We start from the raw sequence: 21,460 nt of genomic DNA on the forward strand, positions 1-21,460 counted from the left end.
GTTATACATTTTTAATTGCTTCAAAATCGATCGTGGTGATTCATTGTATGATTAAACCTTGTGTCAGTCTTCTGAATGATATAATTGGAACAACTAGTATCCTAGTATTTATTTTACCTTTATTTTAAAATTATTTCTTTGAACTATGCCTAAAATATATTAACTTCAAAATTCAGAATTTTCACAGTTAAAACGTTTTGATTGAGTAACATGTATGATGAAACTTTTTCATAAGTTTTGGGAAGATTAAATTGACGTTGATTTACTCTAATGCAAAAGTTCATATCACTGAAACCATCTTTTATTGCATATGTCTAGTAAGTAAACAAGCACAAGACTATGGATGTGAATGAGTATTTATGTACTCGACAACTGATTATTCAACATTGCACTAATGGAGCAGAATCACGTCGGTTCATCGTTTGATTAGAATCATATTTGTACTTCGATTATCAATAGCTACACAATGCTGGGCATTTTTATCAGTTACGTTTAGATACAAATATCATAGGACACTCTGGTTATCAGTTTTTTTAAATCAATTTTAATCCAAATAAACTTAAAAAACAATAAGCATATTCTTAATGTCATGAAATGGAGTAAAACGACCGTTTTTATTGTTAATAAAAACTTAGATTTATTTTGGTAGAAATAATCATCTGCATGCTTGATAACTATTGTATACTACATAGTTGTATCGTTGCGCAAAAATATTTAATTAATCTGCCTGTTGGTTTGCCATTTGTCATTTTCATCTGTGCATTATGTCTCAAACATTACAGTTTTGCATAGTCCAGTGTTATATCTAAATTTGAGATGGATTTTTCCCCAAAGGGTAAAAATCGTCTGATATCATAAATCGGGAATGAATTTTGAATTAAGTATATTTGAAAAAAAAAATGTTTACAAATATATCTATATTTAAAAAACACAGAATAGTTGGTTATGACTAGCATGTGTATATACATCGAAGTTAAGTGGATGACAGAATCAGTAAAAGTTTGAGGATTGTATGATACAAATAATCACATACTGTCATATGTTCCACAGAAAACCAAAAATATACAATTCCTGGTCTTTTTTTATAATAATTTCAACACAGATATACAAATAAGTAAAAAAAAAAATAATTCGTCAATCAAGCATTTTCATTATTAAAATTAGACAAATAAAGAAATAAACAACTATTGCCTTTTGGTTAACAAAAACTGATTAACAGCAATAGCTATTCTGTATATTGTAGCTCTTTGTATACGATGAGTTGGTCTCTGTCTCAGAGACGCTTGATAAGACTCTATCGCCCCGTGTAGGTCCCCCACAACGTGCTGGCAGATCCCTAATATCTGCCACGAGATGTCTCTAGTGAATATGTCTACACGTTTCCAATTGCCATCATTATGCAGAAGTGACTGTAGGAACTTCAGTGACTTTAGAGACTGGTACCTGTTCCCTGAATAGTGATAACATAACACATTCAACATGTTTACCAGTACAAAGGGCGAAATGGACAGGAATTCCTTGCTGTTTTCTAAACCCTCCACGTGTTCTAAATAAAGTTCTTCCATATAACAAACGCAAATGCAAAGACAAACATTTTCTGCCCTAGTTCTCCTAATACGTTTAGATAATGACCAACCAGCTACAGAATCATTGTATATTTTGGGGTCTACAAAGTTATAAAAGACAAAAGGCTTGGCTAGCCTTGATTGGACCACGGCTATAACTTGAAGCGCTTCTCTGTATCTATACGATCTGTAGTAGAACATAGCAAGATACAGCAAATGAGATAAATTACCAAGTCTACCTGCCAATTTCAACAAGTTGCCGATCAGTCTATCAGACCTGTAGATTTTCCGATTTGTACAATTTGGTTGTACAAAGACACAAGTATTGAGAACTAAGAATCCAGTCTCAATAAGTGCTTCCACAATACATGTTTTTAGTGTTACTATGTGATACTCTGAAAGCGATAAATGCAGAAACTTGAAAGGAAAAAGTAGATAAACATAGCATCGCTTCAAGTCTTCATGCGCAAAACACAGTTGTTGTAATTCTATGTTGACGCATTTATCAATGTCTGCCGCACACATCACATGACCCACACATGGCTCTATTCTAAAATGTCTATCATATATCACAGGTTCAAGTATGGTTCTAAGAGTTGGACTCTGAAGCATACAACCTATACCAATTTCATAATATCCGATTAGTTGTTCTTTAAGATACGCTATTGTACGTGCACCTTGAGATGTTGCCAATTTGCTGGCAAACATGTTGTTCTGAGGAATAAAAAAGTTCGACATCACTCCTCGATGGACACAATGTAAAAGATATTTTAAACATTTCCAAAAGCATGTTAGCAAATTGTGCGGGTTCCATGTGATATGTCCTATTTGTATAAGCCAGAATATCGTAGTCTTCACAAAATATGAACACAGGAATGGTTCTTCTTTGTCGCGATTGACAACCTCCTTTAGGAATATTTTCAGAAGTCCGTAACACAAAAATTGAGTATGATTCATTGAATAAACAAGTTTTTGTTCTGTCTGAGAGAAAGATATTCTCCATTCTAGTTCATTTTCGCTGGCTAAAATTTTACTTCCAACTGGAACAAAATTAATACCATTTCTAAGAATGTCCTCTAACACGTGGTTTGGAGGCCAGTTATACTGAAAACATCTTTTTCTCCAATCATTGGTTAACCGTGGCCAATAGGAACAATGAAAACAAAGAGCATAGTCAGATTCTAGAGATTCTGTAAAAGCGTTTATGCAAGGACCATGGATCTTAACTCTGCTGTATGATTTACGACTCCTAATATATGTCAACATAATCTGTCTCCACTTTGAACCTAATATGTACTTTCTGTCATTAAACGAAGCAACTGACGAAGCAATATTTTTGTCCCGAGCTGGTGACAAAAGCTGTAGTTTGACAAATCCTGGAGTTGTCTCAGTATCCTCCACGAGGATAATGGAATGCTTAGATGAATCATAAATTCTTGACTGAAATACTTCAGTTATGACTTTGTGGTCGATGAACCAGAACATAGCGTCTCTGTCAGAGGATTCAAACCTAAAACCTTCCCTGTAGCTACCACTGTTCATTATTATTAAACCATTGCGTATTTCGTATGTTTTCTCAATAGCCTCCTCCATGTCCTTTACTTCCCTCCTGATGGTAACTTCCGTGGGTGACCCTATATAACGACACAGACCCACCTACAGGGCCTCAGACACACGGCGATCGTCAGACATTCCGGGAATTATACTTTTATTATCTCCGCCATGTCCACTACCTCCCTCCTGGGGTTCCCTTAATGACGACATAGACAAATGTACAATGCCTCAGACACACGGCAACTATTGGATATTCCGTGAATCACAAATTTTGAATGAAGCCATAACTGATTGAATATCACTTGTATTTGAATGTCACTAGTATACTTGCCTTTAATTTTATAAACTAACAATCGAAGCCACCCTTTTTTTTATTTTTTAGTTTGTTTCTTTTTTTCATGTTTTTATCAGTTTAAGACATATTAAGCATGAACACAATACTGTCCTTTAAATCGCTTTCATATATCTAAAAACTATTCAACACCTTGAACATGTATATCAGTCGGTTTGGGTTGTAAGATAGTTGTTTTGTACTTTGTTACTAAATAACTCGTGACAAAATTTCGGAAGGCTATTTATAAATCTCTGAATATCGCAAATGGCTTCTGTATTTTAGCGGTTTTATGAATCAAAACAGAATAAGAAAGAAATGTTTAGACAAACGTAAGGCGTATTCGTATTTTTCTGCATAGTATGAATTATTGTTTTTTCTTGAAAATATATACTTAGAGAAAATAACATTAAATTGCTTCTAACATAGTAAATTTAATCAACCATGAATAATGCTACATGTATTAACGTACTTTTGTTATTTCGGTATTTGATTAATAGCTAACAAACCACTGACTGAAGACTCTGTACAGGCGTTCACTTTATTCCCGTTACATTAACGTATCACTCAAATGCCCTTCAAATGATAGATATGTCATCACGTTATCAATAGTTTTTACAAACGATGATCAGGTGTGATTTGTTGTCAGGCATACAAACCAATGTACGTGTATCAATATAATGAAAAAAATTCAAACTTTGAAATTTTGCGCGAAAATTGTGTTTATGTCCCTTTGAAATAAATATTCTGTTTAGTGTAGATTGCGAAGTAACAAATATAAGTAACATATTGACAAGTTTTAATAGACATATTCTTGTGTAAGCAAATTTTATAGAACGTGAATATGTAATTCTTTATTTTCACCCCTTTACGTAAATTTATTCAATGAAATTTTAAAAAAATATTTTGATGTCTGATAATCATTATCAAAATATTCATCTATTAGATAGAATATCAGGATATATTGTTTCCAAACATGCCCACACCTGGCGGGTGCCCTAGCCAAGGTGTTACTGGAAAGCTCTTCTTGGGGAGTATCCCGTGTCCCAATCTGCACAAAAAGAGGAGACAGAAAGACAGCTTCCACGTGACTACTCTTTATTCAAATTATAACATCATATAACATTTTAACAATAAACATGAATTTGAATAACAGTGAAGAGTATCAACATTAATATTCATTACAAAAATTTCTGAAAAAATATTTGTTGAACCCTATTAATCTATTAAAATTACTTTTGAGAATACGCGCAAGTGGATCTATTTATCTTACCTGTAAAAAAAAAAAGAAAGAGGCAGAAAGACAGCTTCGAGAGCTGTGTTTCCCGCACCTCCATTTTATATGCACTAACACTACAATATTCTCATCCTAATCAATAAATCAATCAAGTCCATACTGCTGATCTGATGCGCTGTACTTAGCGAAAACAGTTTATTTTTATGACCCGGCGTCGACAGGCTCATCACTGGAGTTAATTACACATTTTTCTATGAGCAAAAAACACCAATGCGCAATCTAGATAATGCATCTACTTTAACCAATTTTTATAGAATTTCCCTTATGATAATATATTTTACAAATTTGACATAAAAAGAGAAGAATATGCCTTTTTCTGGACATAAGACTATTTTGTATCTTATTGTACATAAAATAAAATCATGATTCACTGTGTAGATAAATTTAAGTGGATGAGAGAAATTCCGTCAAGGTGATATATACGGGCATTATCCACAGACAGGTATTTGATTCTTATTACAAAATTTACATATGTATCTAAATCAAAATTTATTTACTTTCAATTATAATAAATAGGTACAGGAGGGTTACGATATTAATGAAAAAATAATAATTTAATTTTAATTGTAACGCCTTATTTGATTCGCTACACAAAGAAAGTGAGCGCACAAGACGGTAAGTTTGCAGGAATCCTCGACTCGAATCAACTGGGATTTAAATGTTTATAACCTCGAAAGGCTATGTACAGGTTTCAACAGAAATATATTATGTTGAGTGTCGAAGTACATGGCTATTCCGGTTATTAAAAAACTCACAAGCATTCAAAAAATCGCAATGAGAGGTAAACCAATAACTAGTTGGAAATGGTAATGCAAACATATTTTAATGAAGTTATATTGTGTATATCCAAAAAAAAAATAGTAATAAAAAAGGAAAATATTGTTCATACAGCAGATCTAGAAATCAATAACAACAAATTTAAAAAATATACCGGTATACTATAATTCAACATCAGGTTATAATAACAAACATTTAAAACAAAAAAGTTTTTTTTAAAAGACCACCAGTTGGATTTGAACCCAAAACACTGAATGTTTGTATTCACTAATCCAAGACAAAACCACTGCGCCATGCGAGACTTGTCAGTTGGCTGTATAAAGTACTGTTTGAAACAACATTGTCATATCAATGGACTTTGTTTTTTATCCTTCAAAAAATAATTTGAAAAAGTACATAATTAGTCATCTCTGGGTCATCTCTATATCTTTTTTTAAAAAGCGACATTTTTATGTTGAAATATGTTATCTTTACACGTTTCAAATTTGTGGAGAGAAGACCCAGAGACAACAAAATCATTTAAAAACAGTTGTTAATAAGTAGGATTTCGCATGAATTGCATCGTGTTGCTATATTTAGACCCATATTATGATAAAACCTTTTGCATTTCAAATATTTTTCCACTCATTCCACATCCAACAGATACCAAATAACGGTTATAATTCGAAAAATATTAAAAATTAATTGATGAAATTTTCACTCTTCTTGTGCGCCCAGATTCCTGCCGAAAGTACATCTTAAGCGCCCACATTCTTTATGTATATCGTACTAGTATGGCATAACTTGTCTATGTCACAATATGACGAGCGTGTAAAATGTATTAGTCCGCTTTGCAGTGGGTTTAAATTTTTCACAGATTTACGTCAATTTATAAAATAATGGGATTTATCTTATGATTCTTGTTGTTAAAAATTAAATTAAAAGGAATAAATTTAAAGTTTACCTATGTTATACGAGAATAACAAAACTTAAAACAATTAAGGCTTTTTTGCAAACCGCATCGAGGTTTAGAAAGTGTAAACTGCTGAAACTTTACTACATCGTATGTCATAGGTAGAAATTAAATTCATTCCTTAAATATATCTACATCATCGCCGGAAAAATTGCAAAGGACTGAGGAATTCTGGAGCGTATGATTTTGATTTCATATGCATGTTTCCAGGTACTGATACTCAGAGATAACTTAAAAAACATGCATTTCATTTACAAACTTATGCTAAATTCCACTAGCAAAATGTATGAAGTCACTTATTTGTATCATAACAAGTTCAGACTGTTTTAAAAAGTCATTGAAATACTGCACATATAGACCATATGCAACGTATACAACCATATGACAACATTTTAATTAGTGTAATTTTTGGTAAAAAGTTTAATTTCGAGTAGTTTTTTTGAATTTGTTGATGAATAAATGATGCTATGTACAATGCTTCACCTTAACTGCGTTTAAAAATAAAACGCAGGAAGTCAAAATTTTCGTGATAGTACTATAAGAATGCGAAATACAATACATATATACATGTATGTCAATAACAATTATTTGCTTCAATACGCATGTGGACTTAAAATATCAATAACTTGCTACACATATAGGATTGTTCTATAAGAAACAAAACCAACTGACATGTGTATAGCATAAAGAATCCGACGTAAAAAAAAAAATCTTAAATAGTCCATAAAGATTAACATAAAAAAATTATATTCACCATTCCACTAAAAGAAACATAACCAATATATATATACATACGTAAAACTATGTTGAACACAAATGATATATAATGCAATAAAAAAATGAAAACATATTGAAATTTTTCAAAAAAAAAAAGCATTTTAATAGTTGCGTATGATGTTCAGTAAATGGCATCTTATGAGTTCTGGTAGTCTGAAGTTGTTATGATACAATAAACCACATTGAGTTTTAAAATTCAATTGAGGAATAAAAAATCATGATATTACCAGTATTTTGAGGTGATCAAATACGGTGAAGTGGTCAAATCCATAACATCCCAAAGAGCTTATGATAGGTTTGATCACGCCCGGAATATTCAAAGAATGGCTCCTTGTTACTTATATCTATATAATGTTCAGCACTTGTACACTTGAATATGAAAATACTCATTGTTGAAATGTATTGGACTATACATTACAAATCGATGCATATTGCTACCACAGACAAAGACACTGGAAAATGGAAGCATTATTTATACAACTAGACTTTGACCCCTGCGTGCACAGGTTGACATTTCACATGATATCAGACATAAAATTACGAAATATATACATCGATACACCGTATTGTTGACATTTACATTACCAAGCTTTAAGCCTACAATAATGCTATTAATTTCACTACACTCTGCTTAGTTAGAATAATCTCGGGGCAGGCCTTCACCACAGTTAAAATGCCTCCCATATAGACCTACCCGTAATGTAGCAAAAAATTGCAGATTCGCTTTGAAACGATTTTGGAGAAAATTAATGAAGCTGCATTGAAAATAACAGTTAAATTATTCATAACAAACCATTTTGAGGCTATAAATACCTTTCATATTTAAATCTAATTCATATTAATGAATAATTCAACACTTTTTCACCACCGTTTTTTACTCGCTTCGAATTTATACACCATGTTGACATTTTGAACTCTCGGGATTTTTCACATTAAATGCACCGAGTTAGAGTTATCTCCCGTATTTCCTATGATGAACAGAAAATATGACAAATTTTCAATGACAGTTTTACAGGTATTTGTAATATCGTTCCTGAGTTTATCCATGCATGGAAACATAAACTAAAGAGCCTCCCGCGATTTAGCGTGAATGTAATGGCATTACATTCATGCGCATGTGCAAGATTTTAAAATCCAAAAAAATTCAGATGATTTCCGGATTTTTAAGAGGAATTTTCGTTGATTATTAATTAATGAAGCTTGATTGAGAAAAAACAAATTGGTAATCTTCAAGTACCAATGATGTTTAAATATATATAAAACAAAAGACAGAACCTTTCTGATTTCTCGGTATTAAAGCCCAAAAATCTTAGTATATTATTTTAATATAGTAGTATAGGTAATGTCTGTGTTACTCAAATCCAAACGAATTTAAATACTATTTAATTTTAGTAATTGATAAATAGCGATCAATGTCCTGCATGATGTTGCTACCTGTATTCCATGGACTGGTTTCTGTCTCTGAGATTCTTCATAAGATTGCATCGCCCCGAGTAGGTCCCCAACAGCGTGCTGACAGATCCCCAGTATCTGCCACGAGATGTCTCTGTCATCTATAGGTACGTATCTCCCGTCATCATCGAGCAACAGTGTCTTAAGGTGTTTCAGTGACTGTAGACACTGAGACCGGTTACCCAGTCTGTAGTTACATAACACACTTAGCATGTCTACCATTACATTGAGTGGAATATCAAACGAGGGATCTTGTATACAGTGTTGCTCATGATATAGTTCTTGAATGTAACCCAATTCTTCACAAAGACGAATATTGTCTGTCCTAACCTTCATGAACCGCTTAGACAGAGACCAACCAGCTACAAATTCACAATATCGTTCTTTGTCTATTGTGTCTGGTTTGTATACGAGGTATGGCTGTGATAGCCATGATCTAACTTCAAGTATCATCTTAAGCGCTTCTCTGTTTTTATATACTCTGTAGTAATACATAGCAAGATACAGCAACTGGGACACAGAACCTAGTTTACATGCCAGCTTCAACAGGTTACAAATTAATCTGTCTACTTTATAGAATTTCTTATTTGTACAATCTGGTTTACAAGTACTGAGATATAAAAATGCGGCTTTAACAAGAGCTTCCGCAGTGCATGACTGTATAGTGATTAACTGATATTCTGTTAGTGATAATTGTGATAAACTGAATAGTGAAGTTAGAAAGGTGTCACAATTTCTTGGGTCATTACAAGATGTAAAACTTTTATAAAATATTTCTCTGGCAATACAACTATCTAATTCTGCCAGGCTTAGCTCATGACCTACACTTGGCTGTATTCTAAGACCGATATCGGATAAATACGGTAAAATTATTGATCTAAGTGTTGGACTTTTTAACAAACAGGATTTACCATCTTTGTAATATCCAATTAGTTGATCTTTAAGATTCTTTAATGAACGTGCGCCTTGAGATGTCACCAATTTGCTGGCAAACATGTTGTTCTGAGGAATAAAAAAATCTGTCATCTTGCCTCGAAGAACAGTACTTAAAAGATATTTAAAACATTCCCAGAAGCAATCTAGCAAGTCATTTGGATTCCATGTGATATGTCCTATTTGTATTTGCCAGAACATCGTAGTCTTCACAAAATATGAACACAGGATTGGTTCTTCTTTGTCGCGGTTGACAACCTCTTTTAGGAATATTTTTAAAAGTCCATAACACATAAATTGAGTATGACTCATTGAATAAACAAGTTTTTGTTCTGCCAGGGAAAACGATATTCTCCATTCTAGTTCATTTTCATTGCCTGAAATTTTACTTCCAACTGGCACGAAATGGCATCCATTTTTTAAAATTTCTTCAATCAGAATGTTAGAAGGCCAGTTAAACATAGCGCATCTCTTTTTCAAGTCACACATTAATCGCGAGCCAAAAAAACTGTGTAAACAAAACACATTGTCAATTTCTACAGATTCGCTGAAACCGGCTGCAGATGGTCCACGAATCCTGATACTGTTGAATAATTTTTCAAATTTATTAAGACTAAGGATAGAAAACATTAATTGTCTCCATTCTGAATTTGATATGTACGTCCCGTCGGAAATCTGAAAATCTGAAGATGAGGCTGTTTGATGTTTTGGAGTCGAGAGACGCTTTAGTCTGACATATCCTGGTGGTGTATCTGTGTCCTCAAATAGTACAATGGTATGTTTTGATAAATCATACAAACTGGACTGAGATATTTCAGCTATCACTTTAATACAGGGATACCACATCATAAAGTCCCTGTCAGAAGATTTGAACCTAAAACCTTCTTTAAAACTACCACTGCACATTACTCTTTGGTTAAATGCATTCTTCATTTCATCCATCATATCCGACATGTCCATCACCTCTCTCCTGATGGTCACCTCTGTTGGTGTCCCGATATGACGGCATAGACCCACGTACAAGGCCTCGGACACTCGGCAGGAATCAGACATTTCGGGACAATTTTATCTCTTGATGACTAAACAACTAAAACTTTCCTTGAATCTACCACTGGTTATAACTAAACTCCCTTAATAATCTTCATGTTCCTCTCCATGATCAATACCCTTCTTCTGAGGTGACCTTTGTCGTGGTCCCTATGTGTATTGGCCCACGCTACAGGGCCTAGAAACCACGGCATTGATCAGACATTCTGTGAATAATGCCTTTTAATATTCCTTTCTGATAATCGATCGAACTTCAGGTTTGCACTTTGTCACCTCCTCTATTTTAAAAAGATTGTGTTGAGAAAAGCGGGATTATTTCGAATCGTTCGAAGGAACTTTAAACATTCGTTATGCACGAAGAGTTATCTATAGATAGTATGCCTAGTATTAAGGCAATACACATGACATTTAAAACGCAACACTGCAACTGCCATTTATCTGAACATGTAACACGAACGCGGCATTTTTTTTTCAAAATGAAACTGGACCTCTTCCCCATTTAAACTTTTCAGCGAGAACCAGTTCACAATCTCATCATAAAGAGTTACGACTGTGGTTTTTGTATGGAAAATGTTGAAACAATAATACATGTTTTCATTGCTTGTGATAAAGTACAAACACTCTGGAGTGATTTAAGTCTTCATATATACAGAAAGACCTCTGAAAGAGTTGGTGTTAATGTTTCGAATGTTATACTTGGTGAGCTACCATTGTCAAACAATAACAGGGTTATAAACTTCATAATTCTATATGTTAAACAATATATTTTGATATCCTTAATGCAAAATAAAATGCCAAATTTTCTTGGATTACTCAGTCATTTAAGAATAAAATACGGTATCATGTAGAAAAATATGTTGTTCTACTTTCATGTTAAATACTGAAATCTGATTGGTTAAGACGCAGTTCATAATCCGTTCTATTACCCTCAGCGTTAGCAACGCACTTAGCAACGGGTAACATTAAAAATTGTTACATGCGCGAAAATTATGCGCGTACGGTTCGCTGTTGAATTCACGTTATTCCTATATAAAAGCAGTAAAATTTTCTTAAAAATTAAGACATTCAGTATAACAAAATAAATAGTGCCTGTTTGGGAGGATAACAGTTGAAATTGACACCCCGAGAAAACCATTGTCAACCGACGCGAAGCGCAATTCATAATCCGTTCTATTCCTCACAGCGTTAGCAACGCACTTAGCAACGGGTAACATTAAAAATTGTTACATGCGCGAAAATTATGCGCGTACGGTTCGCTGTAGAATTCACGTTATTCCTATATAAAAGCAGTAAAATTTTCTTAAAAATTAAGACATTCAGTATAACAAAATAAATAGTGCCTGTTTGGGAGGACGCTTCGCGTCGGTTGACAATGGTTTTCTCGGGGTGTCAATTTCAACTGTTACCCTCCCAAACAGGCACTATTTATATACTGCTATCCAAAATCAAAAGCTGCGCAATTTTGAAAAATTGTGGCTTACATGGAAAAACATTTTAGATTAGTTTATGATATTATGATTATTACTATTCGTATTATTTTTTGTTATTTATTTTTTTGCTTTTTATTTTTTTGGTTTTTTTTTTCTTTTTGGAAGCAAAGTAACCATTTACCACTAATATTGAAAAATGTATGTAAATATGCTTGTGTGTGAGTGAGTATGCATGTGTATAAAATCTATAAAAAAAAACCCTGAATTTATTAATGTCAACATTAGTATTAGTATGCATGGAACAAAAACAATAAATTATAAAAAAAAAAGAAAAGAAAAAAAGAAAGAGTTACGACTGCATATAAAGAAGTTACCACTCCATATAATGAAATGATCACATCAAATAATGACTCAACAACGGCATATAATAAAATTGTCACATCATATAAAGGATTTACAATTGCATGCAAAGCTTTCGCCACAATGTATAAAGGTTTTACCACCATTAATTATGATTTTATCATACCATAACATTCGATATTAATTGCAAATAATGAACTTATCACCTAGAAGCTTCACTGCATAAAAGGATTTTGCAACTGCACATGAAGAGTGCAGTACTCATAACGACTGGACAACAGTTTATTATGAGTTTATCTTTATATTTATATTCCACGTTTTTTGTGGGGTTTTTTTTGCTTGTATTTAGTGTGTTAAAAGCTGCGCGATCAAAAGTCTTAGAGTTTTTTTCTAAAGTACTTTTTAAAAATCTACACACATAGCATAACTAAAATTCAAAACAAAATTTTGGAGTCTATATGCTTCATTTGGCACTACGGTGTATTTAATATGACATTTCTGCACTGAATGCGCAGATTGCACATAAATCACGATCTTAAAAAAAATAAATGATGGCGTCGCATGATATGAAATGATTATACAGGCGTACAGTAAGCATTTTTCAGACCAGAATTATCAAGAACGCTTATATTAAATTTTAACATACTAAGATAAATATTAAAGGGACTTGGACACGATTTGAGATCAAAAATTGTATCTTTATTTTTTATGTATAAAATGATTTACTGGAGCATTTTAATTGATTGACCAAAATACTGAATGTTAAAGTCAAGTTACAAGCGAGACACAGAGGTAAGAATTGGTTGTTATGTAAACAAAGCTCGAGTCTTATAGTTGTTAATAAAAAATGTAATGTAGAGAATTACCATTTCTTAGACAAAATGACTTGTCAAAACAATTTAAACTAACTCAATATCTTAATAAATACTAAATCAACAAAAGAAAGATACATTTGATTGAAACTTACACGAATACAACACATATGAAAAAATGACAATATTCGAGCTTTGTTTACAAAACAAAGAACTATGAACTCTGTATCTTGCTTATAACTTGATATTTGACTTTCAAATTTTGACATAGCATTAAAAACTTCTATATTTATCAGTATAAACATTGAAAATGGAAAAACAAAATTTGAACATTTTATAAGTCAAATCGTGTCCAAGTCCCTTTAAAATAAAAAAAATAATTTTATAATACAAATCGGGCTCTGTAGTTTAGCAACTTACTTTTGGGTCAAGGTAGTATTCAATAAAAATGTGAAATTTACTAGTACTAGTATTCGCCTTTTTATTTGAATTTCTGATATCAAAAAATCATATCAAATTTATGATATTAAAAAAATCATTTTCTGATATCAGAAATTCACATTCTTGATATCAAAAAATCATTTTCTGATATCAGAAATTACCTCAAAAATATTAAAACGGCGCCCATAAAATAGAAGTATACGTGCTCGTATGTACATGGACTTGTAAACAAGCTAATCAAAGACAGAGGATCATTTTAATGGCATGACATTTGCCATTGTCTCATAGAAGAAATTACAAAATGGTCTACATGTATTTATTGTTTTACTATTGGCCAGTTCCTTCGCCAACGATAGTTTAAATAGAGACAGATGTGTATTAATTTGATTGGTAGTAATATAAGTGAACATTTTGCCCGCTGATCTTCATGGCCTGTAAAATGGGGTAGCTAATTTCGTGGTCCCCTCCCATCGTCAAAGGGATGCAGCCATCACTGATCAAGTTTCGGTAATGGTTACAGATGTCCTCGCAAGCCTTTTAAGGTTGCAGAAGTTGAAGTTTTACAAAAGAACTTACGACAGAGTTGTAAATATTTTCATTCTCATAGAATGATATTTAAAGAACAGAACTTAGACATAACCATATTGATAACACTAGTCTGATGTCCATGATAATATTTTACAGCCATGAAAATAAAATATTGATTTGTATGTTTTTAATTAGCATTCATTAATTTGATCGTTAGTCGTGAGTTCTGTTGTAAAATATTTAATGCAGCCAGTGACCCCCGTTGTCAGCCACTTGGAGGGAATCAAAAGGTGAAGCACCTATGAGTAAATGTGTTATCTTGATTCGCGGTTATGGTAATAACTTCGGTTACAGACCAAAACCGGCAAAATTAAAGGTCATAAGCTTGATATCGTCAAATCGATTCTAAATTTTGTTAGGAAAAAAATATGTGTTTTCAATCAGAGACTAATTCAAATTCATTATTCGATTTTTTCGCCAACATTTTGCGGAATTGATCTTGTAACCGTGACATGATTGCGCAGAATAGTGTATGCAGGGTTATTTTCGCCCCGTGTATGTTTCGCCCTTCTACACTTGCAAAAGGTTTCGCCCAGTCATAGTTGGTTTAAAAGAACCATCATTTGAATTCGCCCAGTTCCAACTACACGGACAACGGTGGCGAAAATAAAACTGGGCGAATATTGCACTGTATACAGTAACCCGTAAACTCGTAGATGTTGTTTTGTGGTTAAGAAGGAGAAAAAAAATAATTATTCAAGGTAGTTTTGACTAAAGTCTGCATGGTGGTACGTGTAATGGCTTAAGAATCTAGAATTTTAATGCTTACCTGTGTTCATGTTTGCTCTCCGGATTGCAGTAGACTCCAACCGGATATGACGTGGTCCTAGTCTGGATCCGGACCTGTAGGAGGTTCCAATATCGACTGGGGCTCCAACGAAAAATGTGTCCAATCCTAAAAAAAATTCCCTTATTTGAAGTTACTACAAATTCATCCTCACTATGTCAGGGATCCTGGGCCACGAGTGGACTCAGGCCCCCTGACATTGTGAGGATGTTACAAATTATGAGAAGAAGTTGGTCATCATTTAATTGATAATAAGAATCTGATGTACTTTTATTCTCACTCCGTGATATCAATGTAATCTTGGTGCTATTTTCAGGACAGTTTGGACGAAAAAGTCTAAATAGTTTACCTTTTAAATTTGAATATTTTCTTCTATTAAAATATTATTGTATATAGACCACACTCAATTTTCCTTCGTCCTACAAACCCCATCACCCTCATGCACAAACATTTGTATGTAGTTGTTTTAGTATAATTTAAAATTCACGGAGTCCGTTTAATTATTAATATTGACTACAAAGTCAATTTGAGAGTGACTTAATATATCATAACTAAAGATATATTTTCTTTGAATGGCCTTTTTATATCCAGCTCACAGAAGCTTGTTTTTGTGATAAATATTCACCCTATACTATGATAACAACACAATGAAATTTCGTGTATGTCCTCCTATTTTAAGCTCCTAAGGGGTTTTCAAATGATAGTTTTAAAAACACACACCTTGCTAACAAATTTTTCTTTACACAAATTAATACGCAACTATTAAAAGCACATCCTTCGAATTGGTCGTGATGAATAGTTAATTATGATTTAAGAAATGAAGATAATAATTTTTCTATTGATCGACGTATCAAAGAAAAAATTGACCAGAAAACTTCATCAATTTTCTATTTCGTGAATAAAATAATGTGTTTTGTTTATTTTTGAAGGTTTAACTTTCAAGTTTTTATGTTTATAAAGTTGTATTTTGTTTGCTGACAATAAAACAGACACAACTTTACATTTTGTTGACAGTGTTTATCTTGGAAATTCTCGTTCTATAAATAGTGTTAGATCAGAACAGTTGAGAAAAGTAGATCCGGCAAAAATTTTATTGATGCAGGTATCAAAGAAATTTTTCAACCAATCAGAAGCGCCGATATCTCATCAAACGAATAAATATTAAATGATTTTTAAATAAACATTATTTCTCCAAATAAACCTACAACAGAAAAAATACCAATTAATGTTTAACTCAAAGTCTCTGTTTATAACCCTTCCGGGCTTTATGGGATTTGATCTCGTGACCAACCCGAATTTATATTCCGATATACATCCAAAAATGAAACCTTATTTCTTAACTAATTACATAATATAAAAAAATGAATTGTATATATGGTTCGTATATGATATATATCACAGGATACGTATTACGTCTGCAGAGCATTTTCAAATCAAAATTTTAACATTTCTTTAGAAATTATAAAAATAACTTTCAAAGGATTTTTGTAATGTGACTATAAATTTTGTTGCAGTGTTTCAAAATTTTTGATAAATACGTTATTCTGCACACTAGTATTTACTTTCATTAACAATACATCTGTTAAAAAGGTGTTTTTAAAGATACATGTACCTATTGGTAGTCTGAAAATTTTAAGTCATGAGTTAATGACAAAGTACAATTTATAATTATAGATAGATAAACCGAAACTGATTGATACATAAATAGTGAATTTGAACGTTTCAAGTCTAAGTTTATGTGTATAATATAAAACTTCCAATTTCGAAAACAAGTATCAGTGCATGAAGAAACCATACACAAAAAGAATTATTTTTCGAGGACATATAACGTTAGATCTTGACCTTATAAGTAAGTGGAAAAAGAGAAACGATGATTTTGGTATTGTCAAAGAATTGAAATGGAGTATGTTATATTATTCTAAATGATAAATAAGAGGTTCTTGTATGTATCTATATTATGATTAAAATATATATAGACCTACCTACGAATAAGAAAGAGTAAGACCTACTGTCGGCATGTTGATATGGTGACAGCGTCAAGATGGCGGCTAATGGACCATCGGTAAATTTGTTTAGATATTTTAAATTGATCATTTTTGTGTTCTTTATCGCAGGAGTAACAATTTTTAAGATGGCATCTATAAACCAGTAAAATTTTTAACAAAAGAAAGTATAACTTCATTTGTGCTTGATATATCTAAATAATAAATTCCATCGTTTCACTTTACGCAGTTTTATATTGCGTCTAATGTACGTTAAACGACACGAAGATAAAACATATTCACTTTTAATGGTTTACATGCAATATTAAATCAATGAAAATTCCAAAATCTTTTATTTTAGTTGCTGGAATCAAAGAAAGACAAGAAGAATCTAATAATCAAGGGTCATGGCAAGGGAGGGGGAGGGGCAAAGCTCCTTCGCAGACCTAGGGCTCCTAAATTACCTCCCCTGGAACCAGAACTACCACCTTCCCCTGACAAACCTTTTTATGAAATTTATGACTTTGAGCAAGAGACTGATTTCAGTCACAGACATCTTCAGTCCCCCACCCCCAGTGTGGTACCTAGTCTTGTATCCCCTCCCCCTTCAGAATCACACCCTGCTGGAGGAGCGTACTACAGAAACAATTTTGGAATATCACCACACAGTAATGGATCATACCTCCACAAAGATGACAAAAAGTTTGTGCTTGACCCCATTTACAGAGAAAAAACTAGTCTCGGTACTTATGTTGATGGTAAATCATTAGTAAAACCGTTTAAACCAAGAGGACCGGAGAGTTTTCCAACAAGACTTCCCAAAAAGCCAGGGGAGATTTTACAAATGGATAATGTAGAAGATATAAGGTATCATCAGCCACCTGCCTTTACTTTGGACAATTTTGTGTATCATCTTTCAGAACTACGAAACATACCTGTACGCAAAGTCAGGAATATATTCTATTCAAAGCATAACTATAAAAAGTTAACAAAACTATTGGCTGAGAGATATATTCATCCCACTGTTCAAGAAGAAGTGAAGGTGATGGAAATGACTCCAGAAGGTGAGTGTAAAAAAACAAAAATAAACATTGATTCAATGTGTAGTATATGGCATTTTGTTTATTCAGACTCAGTAGACAAATTTATCAAAATGCTGTGAGAAACAGTTTCTTTTAAAAAAAAAAAAGTTTTAACTGCACAGATATATGAGATGTTAAACTCTTGATTCATAGCTCAGAACATCCCTCCATCTGAACCCAGAATCCCGCAAAAGCAGCTTCTGATTGAAATGGCAGCCATGATTAAACAGCATGTACGAGACCTGATGAACACCGAGGTCAAGTCGGTTATCCGACCCCTGAGGAAGTACAGCCCCTCCTACGCTGATGACAATGTTCCCCACACGGAGATCATCTTGTACGAGGATGACACGTTCGATGTCGCCAGTCACTCGGCCCAAGAAAGACAGTAAGTGGGGAGTACTGTCAATGGTAAAATTTTCTGATGGAAATATATGCTTAATGAGTTTACATAATATAATGAGATAAATCAACTTAAATCATTAATCCCTCAAGTATAAGTATGTTGGCATTATGCCATGATTATGGATAGCCAAGAAATCTAATAGTGTTATTTTTTTATAAACATATATTTTTGATAATTATTTTAAAAATATTTATGTGGCTTATCGCAGGGATACAGAAATTCCAGGGATGGATTCCATGTTTCACTCTGCCCCATCTAGATATTTCCAGGGAGCTGGGCGAAGTCAATCCCCATTTAGTAGGTTTTCACTCTGTATTAACATCCTCTTAGTCTATAATTAATTAGCTCTTCTGTATTGGCTTATGATACAGAAATGCTAATTTTTTGATCATCAACAACATCTATCACCTTCATATATACTGAGCTACAACAATCATATCTTTTCTTTTTTAAGCTGCACCCTCAGAAAATGCTATTTCTCCATCTGAGTTGGCCATTCTTGATGCTCTGATAAATGGTGGGAAAGCTCTTAGTCTCAAGGTGGGTGAGATTTATGATGTATGAATATGTAAGGTGTGACTCAACTATTAACTTACATGTAAGTTCATTTAAATCTCTCTAATGGAACAATATGATGATAATGAAGATATCAAAATCTTGTTTGTTTTAATAGCTTGCTGTTTTTCATAAGTATCAAAATGTTCAAATGGAATTCTTGATTTTTAGGCACACTTCATAGCAGAAATGCCTGACATCTCACCTTTGATAAGGACAGTCACATACCTCAACCTGTCCTTCAATGATTTCTCCGTAAGTTTATAATACACAAAAAAGTCCAAATTAATATTTTTTTTAGAGAATATACAATGTATTGCCAGAACATGATATAATTTAACAGAATTTAATTCCTGATTTTTCATACGACAGATATTCCCACGGGAAATTCTGGAGATTCAACAGCTTGAAATCCTGAAACTTAGAAATAATCCTCTCCGAGAACTTCCGTCGGACATCCACCGACTCCGGAACCTTCGGATTCTAGTCGTGTCCTTCTGTCTTTTGACCAACATTCCCATGGGGTACTGTGTCAGATCAACAGTCAAACAGTTTTTCCTGTGAACATAAATGATACTGGACCTGTAATAGGGTCTTGCATATTTGTTCCTATCTGTATTGGAGTTGATTTATGGTTGCATTGTTAAATCCTGAATGTGTTTTACAGGTTGTTTGCCTTGCCGAAGCTGATCCATCTGGATATTTCTTACAATAAGCTAACCTTCATTCAAAACGAGATTGCCAACATGAGGTACACACAAAACCAAATATCAACAGTAAAACAGCTTGTCATTTAATGTTAGAGTTATTGAGATTTTTTTGTTGTGGACGTTAATCTTAGGAGAAGCAGTGTTGATTAATCCCATATATTTCTCCTCCTCAGAAACTTGCGTGAGCTGAACATGGAGGGGAACCAGCTGCCGGCCATGCCGTGTGGAGCCCTGCTCCTGGACCTGTTCTACCTCAACGTCAAGAACAACTTCATGCACCCGCTCTTTTGGAAGGAGCACACACAGAACCAACCACAGGTATTGTATTGTTTCAGTTCTTGCTTCACCTTAAATCTGAGCCGTAAAAAAGCTCTGAATAAACTTGTGTCATTATTTTTTCTCCTTTGCTCTCTTGTGTTCCCTTGAATTCTCTCCCTTGTACAGACAATTATTTGCTGTTTACAAGTGATCTAACTAACTGTCATCAAGACACATAATTCTGTTTTATGCACATGTAACATAGCTGACGTACATTACATGTACTGTAATATAATTATTTCATTAAATCCATTGGTTTAGCCATTGGTTAATGTGATGTGTTTGCTTTGTATTTCAGCGTTTAATTGACATGTGTGCCTTGACTTTGGTGGAAGGGGAAGTTATCGATGACAAGGATGTCCTTCCAGAGTCTGTTAAAAAAGTCTTGGCAAAGTAAGTTATTCTTAGTAATAGCCGACAAATGTATTTCAACAATGCTTACAATTTACTTTATCTTTTGTCTGTATTGAGAGCTGTATATTGCTGTAACAGTAATTATAATTATCCTGAAACTTGAGTGAGTATGAGTTAATTTCTGATAAAATCTTTTTACAGTCGGTCGGTGTGCGATTGTTGCCATGGTGCTCTGTTTGGCCCAGGTCTCCGAATTATTCGTCCAGTCAGTAAACTCCATGGAATTAAAAACCTACCGTTCCTCTTTCGGGCATGCTCACCAAGCTGTTTACAGGTCTTCAAACACAGTAAGGACACATTGTCTGAGATCCTATATGGAGTGAAGTCTACTCCTAGAGGCGAAGAGGAGGAGGAGGAAGAGGAGTAAAGGGAGATAATTCTTAAAGATAAATGTCTCCAAAGGTAGACAACTCAAGTGGATGCTGCTGATTGAGAGACCTAAGGCGCTGTTATAATCGAGGTCGGAAGGAAATAAAAAATGAAAAAAAAGACAAGGAATACCTATAAGTTAATTATTGACCATGCTGTCCTAGGGTGGAAATAAATTAAAACTTACATATTTCTTTTTGTGCAGTTTTGTGCATTGCTGTTTGAAATGAATTGTTGAATATATAGGCTGTTATATGTTACAATAATAAAAACATCTAAGACAATGAAGATGGTTTCTTAGAGAGAGAGAGAGAGAGAGAGAGAGAGAGAGAATTAAATTAAGAGAGCTAGAGAGCTGCTCATGTCATTGTCTGTCTAACTGGTATCCAACCGCACCACTACCAGAGTCGTCTATTGCAACACTGTCTTTGAGGTGAATAGCTTGTTACTTGTACCATAGACATTAGTACAGGTGCTATGAACAAACAATATTATATAAATTGTATACAGGAAAATTTCCA

At 33.4% G+C, this 21,460-nt stretch overlaps 1 protein-coding gene and 1 long non-coding RNA gene across 2 annotated transcripts; one reads left to right on the forward strand and one right to left on the reverse strand.

Moving 5' to 3' along the window:
- Positions 1-4,274: 4,274 nt before the first annotated feature.
- On the reverse strand, positions 4,275-17,131 carry LOC136270608 (uncharacterized). The gene is made up of 3 exons (XR_010708474.1): positions 17,086-17,131; positions 15,086-15,211; positions 4,275-4,501 (listed from the first exon to the last, which is right to left on the reverse strand). It is a non-coding gene; the product is annotated as an uncharacterized lncRNA (long non-coding RNA).
- Positions 17,016-21,227, forward strand: LOC105343457 (leucine-rich repeat-containing protein 63). Its single transcript, XM_011450848.4, has 11 exons — positions 17,016-17,165; positions 17,447-18,149; positions 18,321-18,555; positions 18,782-18,870; positions 19,028-19,113; positions 19,300-19,383; positions 19,501-19,652; positions 19,796-19,879; positions 20,012-20,156; positions 20,455-20,549; positions 20,712-21,227. Exons 1-11 carry the CDS (start codon positions 17,145-17,147, stop codon positions 20,935-20,937), a joined length of 1,920 nt encoding a protein of 639 aa, XP_011449150.3. The 5' UTR covers positions 17,016-17,144; the 3' UTR covers positions 20,938-21,227.
- The last annotated feature ends 233 nt before the right edge of the window (positions 21,228-21,460 follow it).

This window comes from Magallana gigas, chromosome 8, assembly GCF_963853765.1.
Source record: "Magallana gigas chromosome 8, xbMagGiga1.1, whole genome shotgun sequence".
Classification (NCBI taxonomy): Eukaryota; Metazoa; Mollusca; class Bivalvia; order Ostreida; family Ostreidae; genus Magallana; species Magallana gigas.

Coding starts and splice junctions, on each gene's coding strand:
- LOC105343457 (XM_011450848.4), top strand. CDS start 17,145: ATGGCGGCTAATGGACCATCG. Junction 18,871..19,027: donor GCGAAGTCAATCCCCATTTA/GTAGGTTTTCAC, acceptor TTCTTTTTTAAG/CTGCACCCTCAGAAAATGCT. Junction 20,550..20,711: donor GTTAAAAAAGTCTTGGCAAA/GTAAGTTATTCT, acceptor ATCTTTTTACAG/TCGGTCGGTGTGCGATTGTT.